Genomic DNA, 12,674 nt, shown 5'->3' with positions numbered 1-12,674 from the left:
TAAAACTTCCGCTTTTTACAATTCAATTGCAGGCACTCAAAGACACTTAAATTAGAGAGGAAATGAAGATAGTACTTGAACGAAAAATTGTCTCGATTGCTTTGCAAATTTTGTGTTTATCATTTTGAAAGGTTATATACTCTATCTATAATTAAGTACAGGGTATCATAAATATGCCAGGCGATTCGTTCGTTTCATCTACCATAAAACATTTTATAGTCGTCGAATATTAAAATGAAAAAATTCCCTTAATTTAATTTTGATTAATTGAGATAATGATCGAAAGGGTTTTACTTGAAAGTAGTAATAACTATTCTATTTAGTAGTACTATAAATACTTTACGAGACTAACTGGCAAGCGCATGTCTTATGCTAATTATAATTATTTACGCTTTTAGCTCGTCAAATGCATTTTTCCCAGAATCGAGCAGCAACCCCACTTAAATTGCTATGGCAATACGAATATAAATAGAAATACGAATACTCGAAGTCGTAACGAATGCAAAGAGCAAAGCTCAACTTTATCGAAAGGTATTTAAAGAAAAATCGAATTGCATTGACGACAATTATGATTTGACCTCCGCTCCGCTTGGCACGCAACAAGCGAATTCTTTCATTGCGGAATCAAAGAGTTCCCTGAATGCTGGCGATAATGTTGATGATGTTGATGTTATAATATTGTGTATGTCCAATGCATGGCGACGGCTCAGCTGGGCCTTCGGCCAGTGTGCGATAAGGCTTTGCTTGACGCTCCCGTAGAGTTGGCACACTCGCAGATAACAATGCCACAGCAACATCAACTACAATAACAATGACAACAACAAGAAGAGCACGGAATGAGGCGGCGACATCGCAATGCGTCTCTGAGCGCACAAATACAAAGAAACACATACACACACGGCATTTAAGCGGCAGCCATTGGCAGCAATCGCTTCAAGTATGTGTTGGCAATGCTCTCAGTGTGTATGTGTGTTTGTGTGTGTTGGCCTGTTCACTGAGCTTTGTCGGGGAGTCGAGCAATATCATTACCAAGTTGTGTTTCATGTGTGCCAACAATTATCATTCTCATTCTCCGAGAATTGCTTGGTGCAAATTAATTATCTCTTTCATTCCCTTCATTCTTTCTTTTTTTTCCTGTTACTCACACCCAGCCATATGACTAGGCTAATTTTTACTTTTTATCTTTTCCTGCAATACTTTATTTTTTTGACTATTTTTATGTACTCAAGTCGAGCTTGATTTATGATTTTTCATTTAATTCCTATTTTTATCTGCAGTGTCTACAACATGTTAAGCCGCGTTTCGCTTTGCTTTATCAACTTAATCTTAATCACTTATTTATGAATATTTGTTAAGCTTTGCTATTTTATATTCGTTTCGTAAACGCTTATTTAACACTTCATTGTTGTTAATGCTTTTTAATTGGTGTAAATATTTGTTAAATTTTTGTATATCCTCAGCCTGAATTTAAGACTTCATTTCCCACATTTTGTTGTCTTTTATTGTACACCAAAGACATTGACACTATTTGTATTATTGATATATATTATATAGACACAGTTTTCTAGTGTATTTATTATCAGCACTTATTACACACTCGCAACTTTTCTTTACACTTTCTAAAAAAGTTGCTCTGCTTCCGTCAAATTATTGTTTAGGTTTTTTTTTTCGCACTGTTTGTTACTAATTTTATTGTGCTTGCTTCATTACCGTAAATTTGAGACATTTTGTGCGGCGATTTGGCGGCGGAACAAATAACAATCAGAAAACCGAGCACAAGTATACCGAGCGCGTTTTTTTTCTATGTGTTCAACCGATTTAACAAAAACTAACACCAAAGTAAGTATATATTTATATAAAAAATGCTGAGTATATATAAATTACGTGCTATGTATCTTTTTTTTGTATTATTATTATTGTTTAACGCTTTTTTTTTATTTTTTTATTTTTAGTTTAAGCGCGTGGCAAAAATTGAATTCACTGAGCAGCGTCGCGTTCGAGAGGCTCCGATCAACTGAGCGGCGATCAAAACACGATGCGAGTGGCTCAGCTGAAGCGATGCGAGTTTAATGTGGCAGCTGTTCTCTCTCTGGAGGGAGCGAGAGAACGCGATCGATCGAGTGGGATCACGCGGGAGTGAGTGAAAAGGTGTGAGTGTTAGTGTGAGAGAGAGCCAAATGGCAAACAACAAATACTAAATAGCAAATAGCAAATGAAAAATCATGTTTCGATTTGCACCTATATATAAAAAAAAGATTTCAAAATTTTTTGTGCCATTGCAGTTAATAGCTTTAAGGGCATTTCCAGTAATTTGTGTCTAATTTTTCACATAGTTGTCGAGTTTCAGAAAAAAATGTCTGCTGTAACAAGAAAAAACCTTGTTCTAATTATGCAAAGTGCTGTTTGATAGCAGAGTTTAGGTTTTTAGTCGGCCGTCTGAGTAGTTTAATTAGCATTCATTAATTCAATAACAGGTTATGCCTAGTTGCATTTCAGAGACATTTCCAAAACGGGTTCTTGATGAAGGAAAATCCAATGGATTGATAAGCAAAATACCTGCATTCTGTACACCAAAATGTTTATACCATAAGAACTCGATCCGTTGCGTTATTTAATTGAACCCGTTTCGGCATTTATTTCACCATCCAAAATTTACTCAATTGTTAATGTATCTTTTATTTTGCTCTTTACTTCTACCCACCTCTTTCAGCTAGTATTTGATTATATTTTTTTGTTTTTCGATTTTTTTTTTTTGGTTTTTGGTTTTTTTTTGTTTGTGTGCTCAAGTTATAAACAACAAAAATCACAAACAAACTCGTAGCTCTCTCGAATTCTGAGAATTTGTGTGTTGTTTGCTTGCGGCGATCTTGGAATAGATATGGCTGTACCACTGACTGATTAAGTTAAGAGTTATGTAGGAGTGTAGCAAGTGACCTTATCAGAGATGAAACAACGCAGAAATTTGTTAGGAAATGCATCATTTAATATAATTTAAATGACTTTCAGCTGATAAGCCGCTAAGTGGTTTAGTAATTTGTTGGCTTAGGTCAACGTTATAGAGATTGGAAAATTGCGTTTTTTTTTTTTTTTTTTTGCTTTTCTATTGTGTTTTGAGATATCAGCGGAAATTTAATGGTTCAAAATGATATACAGTTTTTAATTAACTGGCAACCAGCAGCACTGAAATAACAACTTCAACAGCATCAATGTGATATATGTGTGAGTGTATAATAGTGATAATGATGTACTATATACAGAGACATACATATACACAGACTTACAACTCGTCTCTGCTCTCGTACTATATGCTGATAGGTTTTCGCTTTGGGTATTTCCAGCTTTTGAGCGCTGTGCAAAATCAACAACAATAACATGAACAACAAACAACTTGTCGAGAGGCAAAGCACAAAAAAAGCTAAATGCTTGAGTCTCTCAGCGATCATCGTGATTGAGCTTTGGAGAGTTGTCCTCTGTGCTCTATAAATAACACACCTGCAGAGCATACGCCCTCGAACCGGTTCCATGACAACTGAGTAAAGACGAATACGAATACGTATGCGAATATGAATACGAATGTAACTGAATATTTGCATTTTAAATTGTTTATTTATTTGGTTTACTTTTTTCTCTCTTTTGCACAAATCTTTTATTGTTTATCGTCTTAATGCTAAAGCTTGGCTTTAAGTCTGTTTCTGTCTGTGTTTTGCCTGCAAATTCTGTCTCATCACATCTTTTAAAGTTTGTTTTCATTGGGCACCGTTCCAGGACTCGGCTGTCATGCCCAGCTCGCTGCCACATTTCGGTGCCTGCATCATGTTGCACGGATAAAAATGACTCCAACGCATTATCTCACGATACACATTGACGCCCGGACTCTTTGAGGTTTTTGTCTGCAATTGGGAATATTATGTTAATAATGTCATGAATTCAGTATATAAAATATATATATAGAAAAGAACAATGCAGTATATACCATAACTAGAATTTCATATAAATCTGCGATAATAATTGTGCTTAAATATTCAGTATATACTACATATATGGACATATATAGAAAATAATAAAAATGCATTGTATACCATAACTAGAATTTAGTATAATGTTGGGATATATTGAAATAATTGTGCTGGTAAATTCAGTATATTGAGTATATATGTATTTTATATAGAGAAAAGAATAAAAATACAGTATATACTATAACTAGAGTTTGATATTAAGTTGCAATAGCTATAACTGTGCTTGAAAATCCAGTATATACCACATACATATATAAAAGAATAAATATATGCAATAACTAGAATTTAGTATTAAGTTGCGATAAACTGCAATAATTGTGCTGGGAAATTCCAATTGTTCTGCTAGTCAGGTTTTGAAAATGCAAGCGGGAAATTTCCATTCTTGGCATAAATTATTGTTAACTATTTAAGCTTCAGCTGCTTTACAAATGCTGCATGTGACAACGGCATTAATTAACGCTAAATTTAGCTAAAAAAAACATTCACTTTCACATCGAAACAACTTTTTAAGGAAAGCTTGTATATATTAATAACTTTCTTAAGATTCGAATCTAAATGAAACCGGTTGGCAATTCGCAGACTTTTATTAAACACAAATATAAAAACCAGATTTTCTGCACTTTATAAGGATACAGAATCGAAATATTCACGCAACGCAACTCTCTTCATATATAGAGTAATCTATAAAATTGAAGTGCCTGTTGAAACTTTTATTAATCAGAAGTTTAATCTCCATTTTTAGTGGCCTGCCATAAACTGAATTGTAAATCGAATCACGAACTGTTTAACCATAATTTATCGATACAGTTAACTTTCGAGCTGCGAGCCTGTTGTCTTTACCTGATTTTGAGCGACCAGCTTGTAGTTGAAATCCAATTTGCGATTGGCCACCGCATGGGCAAGAAGATATCCAACGCCCTCGAGCTGTTTGGCCGTCGGCGTATAGCGGCCATAGTCGCCCATAAAGGTAATCGCGAGTGTGTGATTCGCATACGTGTTGGCCCAGTCCCAGCCGCGTCCCACATAAATGTTGCCCTCATCGGAAACCTGCAAAGCAGAAGAAGAAGAAGCCGAAAATCAACACAATTTGCGTAAGCGGAAATCGACAAAAAAAAAATCGGAAATCAAAATGTTCAAAGACGTGCTGGGAATTATTTTGTTAGTGATGTGCGCTTTCCAAATGAAGTTCACTTACATAGAAATTGGACTGTATGTCTGGCAGATTCTTTTCGGCTATGGCCGAATCCTGTATCGTACGCATTTTGATGGAGCATCTGTAGAGATTGGTGCACGGCGTCGACTGCACACCGATGTGGGTGATGAGCACATAGGGAATGGGACTTGTCAACGGGACTGTCAGCAGCTGGGCATGCTCGGAGGCGCCCCATTGCACACGCTCGATGACCAGATGACCGTTTCCTAGATTTGGAACTGCACAACTTGTGAATAGGCTATGGCGATTGCTTTAGTTGCCCACTTACACGTGCCATCCTCATATGTATTGCCAAAGTAAATGGATTTATTGTTGCCCAGCGCACTAAAGTGTGTCCTGTTCAGTTCCACATACACAATCACGATGGCGGTGATCAGCACCAAAAGGACGAGTAAACTGAGCAGCAAACTGTTTCGTGTCAGTCGCTTCGATTTGCGTTTGTTGTCGTTTTCGTTGTCGTGGTTGTTGCTGTTGTGATTGCTGCTGCTGCTGTTACTGCTACTGCCACTGGGTGTGTTGCTGCTGTTGATTCCTGTCGAAGTAGAATTGATTAATTAGTTGAGAGTTTGACTTGCAGCTTTTTTCTTTGGCGTACTCGAAGATGGCGATGCTGAGTAGTTGCGTTCGGGCGTGCGGCGATTGCGCGCTGTGCGCTCGCCATGTACTTTCAGCAGCAGCTTCATGACTCGATAGACGAGGCGACGTGTTTTGTGTGTTGCTTGTATAACAGTGCTTTGCACAGAGTATAATTGTCACAAAACAGAAAAAAAACACACACAAAATGCTTATCGTCACTCACTCACACACACTCGTGATTACTTCAACACATTCACACTTTTACTTTTTTTGTTGTGTATTTCCCTGATGGTTAGTAATTCGCAGCTTACGCATGTGAAATAAATAAGTTCACACTAATTATCGATAATTTTGGTTGAGTCATGCATATTTTTAAATGCGTACGCTTTGGATATTTGAATGAACTTTGGCTGTGGTTGCAACTGTTGCAAATACTATAAGCAAAAACTATATCCACAACGAGAGGAGAAGAAACGAGGCGAGACGAGACGAGTCGAGAGACTCTTCAACAAGCAACTGCCGCACCTGAACCCGTCACTGAAACGACTGAACGACGCTGCGCATTGGCCAGCTATACGCCACAACGTCGACGTCGATGGCGACGCCGCTGTTGACGCCGCTGTTGTCGATGTCGAGTCAGTAAAGCTGGCAGCACGTCTCCAGCGCTGCCCGCGACCCTTCTACACACATACACATCACATGCACACATAAGAAAGCGCCTTGGTTGACATGTTTCTTGCTGCCCGGACGTCGCGTCGTCTCTGCTTTCTGCGTCATGCTTTGCCGGGCTTTTGTGATTGTTATTGTTGTTTCGCGGATTTGCCATATCGTTTACAACTTTTTGTTTGAGTCTTTCTTTTATTGTTGTGTTGTGTTGTGCTGTGCACTTTTGTTTCGCTCGTTTTTGTTCATTCGCTTTAGCTTTGCCTCCTTTTTTCGCTTTTGGGCGTACGCTTTTAATTGCGGCGCGCGTCGCCAGACAACGTGACGTATGCGCAACGCGCAACGCTGCGCATTCGAAATGCGCTTCTCTGCCTGCGCTTTTCTGTGTGTCTGTCTGTCTGTCTGTCTTCTCTATAAATATATTTATTTAGGGAATTCCTATACCATATAAGTTATGCTGCACTGCGCGTATTTATACAGCTGCGATTCTACGAATTCGATTTCTCGCCGAACCACTTGGCGCTGTTTGATTGGAACTTATGAGCCGATAAATGGCTTAAGTTATCGTTCTACTTCTCGCTCGCTTAGCTAGCGGTCAAAAGCCTTTCAATTACTCTTACTATCGCTGTGTTGGATAATGTATTGCGGTTAACACCCACATTTTGCCAAAGTGCCAATACATTGTTATCTTATACAATTTGCATGGGAATGAAATATTACTTAATTAAATGAACTGCTCTTGTGTCAAGCAAACCAAATATTAGTCAAGTGACTCAACGAAATTTTGTTTACTTTTCAGGAATTTTTCGAAAAAAAAATGCTTTTTGTAATTAACAAACACAAATTCGCGTGTAAGATAAATTTTAAATTACAGTTATTTTAAGGCAAAGGCAAAGTGAATACACAACAATGTTTGTTTGCTGACAACCATTATATTAATTTTTAAATTGGAACATATTTTTTTTGACTTGATTTATTTATGGATCATTAATTTTGTTGTTGGCACTTTAGCATACAGCTCGGAAATTAAAAATAGCAACACTTTCAACAGTTCTTCCGCTAAAACATCCCAATTTAACTTTTATTACATTAAGGAACAATTAAATTATCTATAAACAAGTCGAGTGTGCTAGACTCTACAAGAACTTTAAAATATAATAAATTAACGTATAGCAAAAATACTAAACATATACCAAATGTTTTATATGGAATATTGATATAGTACTACATTCAAAATTTGCAAAAAATAGTAAAAAATATATCAGATTGCCAGCCAAAGCATCTAAAAGCAACTACAAAAGCTTTTGTTATATAACTTCTAAAAATTTGATCTGATCCTAGCCAAATGTAATATATAAAGACTTTTATTGAATATACTAAAAATCGCGACTGCAGCTTGATTACTTGATTGATTTTCGTTGATTTGCGTGGGAAAAATTTGAAGCAAACTTGATCTGTGTGCGAAAAATTATTTCTCTATCTCTAAAAGTTTCAGAGATCTAGGTATTCATACAGACAGACGGACATGGCTATATCGTCTCGGTTGTTTTATGGGATCGAAGATGCCTCCTTCTGCCTGACACATACATTTCATGGAGGCACAACTTTATAATACCCTTCTACCCTATGGGTAGCTGGTATAAATATTTCGGATTGCTCTTGTAGCTCTTCTCGTAACTTACCTGCCGCCGTTTGCATGCTGGCATCCATGTAATAAATGCTAACCGGTCCCTGATACTGCGTCATTGGGCCAATGACCACGTCCGTTGAGTTGGACAAATTGATCACGCTCGATGGCTGAATGGCTGGGTTCGTGAAGATGTTTTGCGGCATTGTCATTGTCGAGCTGGAGGATGCGGTGAACGTGTGATTGTTGAGGCCACGTCGGCCAGATCCTTGGCGTGCGTGCAATAATGCGGCTACACCTAAGCTGGGATCCTGCTGGTCGAACATGTTCAACAAAAGCTTAGCTTCTATTTTGAGGTATGTCTCCGCTTCCGGTCGCTCTGTGTGTGTGTTGTGCTCTGCGTGCCAACTGAACAACGACTGGTCGCAGTTGAACTCAGTCGGCGTACATCAACAAGTCAACAATCAACTGCAAGTGTTGCTGCTGCTTCTGCTCTCTCAGATTATTGTGTTGGGAAAACCGTTTTCGCAAAGCAATCATTTGGATTTAAGCCCCCGCCCCGGTCTATTGCCGGACTTCTATATGCCGCACGCGTATATATAACAAATATATTTCACGACATTTTATTTGTTTTGTGCGGCTTTGACAGGCTTTGAGTAAAACAATCGCTACATCAAAAGTGTACATACGACTTTATTATGATAATGTATTTTGTCGACGTCGCTATCTTTCTAGTATTGCATTTGTTTATCCATTAGAATTGTGATCGTGCCTTGGAAAATTATTGAATTTTCTATTTAATGAAATTATAAAATATATATATATAATTATCTACAGTACATCAATTATCATATTAAATGGGCAGCGAAATTGCCACTGAAACATGTTTATGACCTTGTCAAGAGAATACGTGTTGAGCGCCCTATAAGTTATATACATACATATATGTATATATTTGGGTAAGTTTGATAAGTTGACTCATGCTGCCCAAACTGCTTTTGCTGACAAAGTAGTCATTTCTTTCTCGAATTGAATATTGAAATCAAATAAAGCTAATCAATGCATATTCATAGAGTAAAATTGTTGTTTACTTAACTGTTATTACTCATTTTATTATCAAATTCAGCTAACAATTTAATAAAGTTAAAAATAAGCATTAATTTATTTATAAGTAAGAGTTTTCAAAAGTCGACTTGCTTGATTTAACTCAATTTCCACGATAACAAAGTGTTGTAATTAACGTTAATAAAATACAAACTACGAATTGGTGAAGCAGCGCCATCTGTCGGCTACATTAATAATGCATGAGCGCAAAAAGCTGTTGCAAAGCTTTCGTTAGTACCAAAAACGGCCAACGCGTCGTATCACAAGCATTTGCGCGCATTTATTAATCATACGCCCCATTGAAACTTGTAAAGCGCTGCCAAAAAATTTGTCGAAGAAGAAAAGCAAAACAAAACGAAAGCAAAAGCCGTTTGGCAGACAGCAAAGTTTTTTTTTAAGTAGAATTTATGTTTATTTGCATAATTATTATTAAGCTTGTTCAAGTTATTAACTTGAGCTCATGAATGCATGCTTTAAGCTTGATTAAGGCAAATTGCAACGTGCAAAGTGCAGAGAGCAAACAAGCAACGAGCCACATGCAATGTGGCATGTAGCATGCATGCATCAGTTTACCGTGTTGCACATTGACTCTCACTCACTTTCGCCCAGACGGCAGACATCAGCACTTGACTTGCAACGCCCCAAAATGCGGCTGTTGGCGCCTGGTGTCAAGTCATGCTATGGCACAGCCTCGACCACGGTTGGGGGGGCTATTAACACGCAGAGCAGCGTCAGCGCCAACAGTAGCGGCAACAACAGACATACTTTGACGTATGCCCTCCTAATGACGACCACGAGAATGGTGAGAGCATAAAGACGACAACGTGAACGTGGCTATGGACAGGACAGGGATGTGGCTCTAGTTGTGGATGAGCATAAGCATGAGCATGAGAATGGGAATGGGAATGGGAGCTGGGAACGTGGCAGCTTTAGCTCCCCAAAGGGGAGATGACTTTGTTACTGTTCAGCTGACTTTAGTAGCACTTTTTTTTTTTTGCGCTCACTTCTTTAACTTTTTATTTTATTTAACCTTTTTATGCTACAAGTGTGCGAGTGTGTGTCTGTATGTGTGTGTGTATGTCCGACCATTGTGCCGCAGTTGCTGGAGTTTGCAGCCGTCGCAGGTGAAAACCCCAAAGTGCCCTAGGACAGTGCGAAGTGCTGAGTCAAGTGTCAACTGCAAATGACATTTGCATTTCGCTGGCAGCCCGAAGCTGCTGCTGCCGCTGCCACCGCCGCGCCGCGCCGCGTCTGCAACTAGAGCCGAGGCTGAGGATGATGCTTGGCTATAGTTGGTGTGGCAAGTGGCAAGTGGCAACTGGCGGTGGGCTGCCGCTGCTTGGTGGCTACGCGTCAACTACGACTGACATTTGTTTTAGTTTTTCTTCCGCTTTGCGCAAGCCATTTGGCAGTTCGTTGTGTTTCCTGCACAGTGCAAAAAAAGCAAAAAAAAATTATACAAAAAAAACGCTGTGAAATATGCAACAAAAGCGGGGCAAAAAAACAGAAAGCAAATGGCGAAAAAAAAACACAGAAGAATAAAATATGAAGAGGAGCAAAGCTGGCGCTGTGGAAATTTAAACTGTCAGGAGAACTGCTAATACTTAAGTTGCAACAGTGCCAGCTGCAGCATCGGGCTGCCAATTTGCAACTGCATAAATGCAACACGCAGTGGCACGCTCTTTTTTCGCGTTTGACTGCAATTATTTTACAAGTTTCGTTAGTTAAATGCTAATAGATTTTTATGCCAAGAATTGTGTGCATAATTATGTTGCACAGTGCTGCTGCTGGTTGCCTAAATAATTGCCACCACTGCCGGGGCAGCTGGCCAGCTTCTGCCTTTGCCTTTGCTGTTGCCACCTTTGTGTGGTCTAACCTCGACTAAGAGCCTCGCAGCAGCAGCAGCTCTTTGTGGCTGCCTTGCCACATGTTTACTTATTTTGCAACACACTCGCACATAATTACATTTTCATATGCAGAACACAAAGAGTAATTAGTGACTGTTCGCTGAGTCTAGACTCCCAGAGTCTTGCAACGTTTTTACACTCGACGAGCACCAGAGGAGAATAGAATAGAATAGAATAGAATAGAACTGAACAGAGAGTAATAGAGTAAAGCAGAACATTTGCTTCGGCTCATTTGATTAACGCACAACAAGCCAATTGATTAGGCAGCATCTCAATGTGCCACGCCCCCGTGTGTGTGTCCCATCTATCGCATGTTCTATAATGCAATTGCATCAGACAATATGCAAATTAGTTAAACCTATGCGATTCACTGCAGCTGTGAGCGTTTGAAATGCTAAATTGTGGGCATAAACTACATTAGCACACATTCCACATCCGTTTTGCCCCACCGTCCGCGTCCCACCGGAAGGTGGGGGATCCCTCCCGGCACCTTACGCACAGTATAAGTGGCAAGTTAGTTGCTTGGCAGCACGCTTTAAATTGCTAGCGATTTTTCTGCCCTGAAAGCATTGCCAATTGCTGCTTCACTTTACGTGAGAGCGGAGAGGAACGGGGAGGGTAAACAAATGAGAAGAGTTAACTTTAATTTGTATACTATGCATTGCTGGCGGAATATTGTATTGTATTTCACTCTGCGAGAGAGAGATGGAAGAGATTGCCTCTATGTAATGCGATTATCGTGCCAAACCCAATTTGGGGCTGAGGCGCTCACTATTTGATGATTATTGATTATCTTGCCTCTAAATCGCATTTAGGCTGCACTTTAATCCTTCTAATTACCGTTCATATTCATGCATAATCCAGACATCAGCCAACAATCTGCATGCCAAATATGATTTCTAAAATCCATTCTCCTCAGTCTTGGTTCGCTTTAATCGTTGCCTAATTGAGTTCAAATTCAATAATTAATCGAACTTTTGCTCAGCAAATTGAAAACATCTGCAGTTCATTGTGCCTGCTGGAACAATATGTGTATATATTATGTTCACTTTGAGTGCAACATCGAGTTTTGTGTGGATGTGTGATATAAATTCAATAATATAGAGTGACGTATATTTGTATGTGAACTGCTTGCTGAATCATGTGACGAGGAGAAAGCAGTTGTACAGTGAAGCAGGCCAATATATGTTTTGCAAGACAACTGCTTGCCTTTAGTAAGGAAAAGCCATAATTTATTCATGCACATTTAAAAGAATCAATAGTATGTTAAAATCCAGACCCTGATTTAAGATGGCTGCGAAAAATGGGATAAAATTTTGAACTACATAGTAAATGAAAATATCCCAAATGAATTATTAATTAGAATTGATACTTGCTTGCTGTGTACACCATTCTATGAACTGCTTGCCAACATCACAGTACAAACTGCTTTCTCTAGGTAGCTGCAGATCACAGTGGCGTCCATGCAATGAACCCACTATTCTTATAGCTTACAAATATTCCAAATGCAGGCTGCAAATGTCGAGGCACTCAACACATTCTGAGCAATGAATGTGCTGTAAGGCGCA

The 12,674-nt window shown here is 38.8% G+C and overlaps 1 protein-coding gene across 2 annotated transcripts; it reads right to left on the bottom strand.

The window, feature by feature from the left end:
• Nucleotides 1-3,594: 3,594 nt before the first annotated feature.
• LOC132794033 (peptidoglycan-recognition protein LA) lies at nt 3,595-8,508 on the bottom strand. 2 transcript variants are annotated; one of them, XM_060804252.1, is made up of 5 exons: nt 8,151-8,508; nt 5,498-5,761; nt 5,212-5,447; nt 4,857-5,063; nt 3,595-3,890 (listed from the first exon to the last, which is right to left on the bottom strand). In XM_060804252.1, exons 1-5 carry the CDS (start codon nt 8,419-8,421, stop codon nt 3,747-3,749), a joined length of 1,122 nt encoding a protein of 373 aa, XP_060660235.1. In that variant the 5' UTR covers nt 8,422-8,508; the 3' UTR covers nt 3,595-3,746. The 2 variants fall into 2 exon arrangements, with proteins under 2 accessions (XP_060660235.1, XP_060660236.1); XM_060804253.1 differs by lacking the exon at nt 8,151-8,508 and adding an exon at nt 5,825-6,361 and having other exon boundaries at nt 3,597-3,890.
• Nucleotides 8,509-12,674: the final 4,166 nt, after the last annotated feature.

Source organism: Drosophila nasuta, chromosome 3 (assembly GCF_023558535.2).
Source record: "Drosophila nasuta strain 15112-1781.00 chromosome 3, ASM2355853v1, whole genome shotgun sequence".
NCBI lineage: Eukaryota > Metazoa > Arthropoda > Insecta > Diptera > Drosophilidae > Drosophila > Drosophila nasuta.
This window is presented reverse-complemented; position numbering and strand designations above follow the sequence as displayed.

What these genes read in the sequence shown, in the direction of transcription:
- LOC132794033 (XM_060804252.1), bottom strand. Translation starts at nt 8,421, where the DNA reads ATGTTCGACCAGCAGGATCCCAGCTTAGGTGTAGCCGCATTATTGCAC. An exon ending in TACATATGAGGATGGCACGT is followed by an intron (nt 5,448 to 5,497) that starts GTAAGTGGGCAA and finishes CAAGTTGTGCAG; the next exon opens with TTCCAAATCTAGGAAACGGT. An exon ending in ACATACAGTCCAATTTCTAT is followed by an intron (nt 5,064 to 5,211) that starts GTAAGTGAACTT and finishes TCTGCTTTGCAG; the next exon opens with GTTTCCGATGAGGGCAACAT.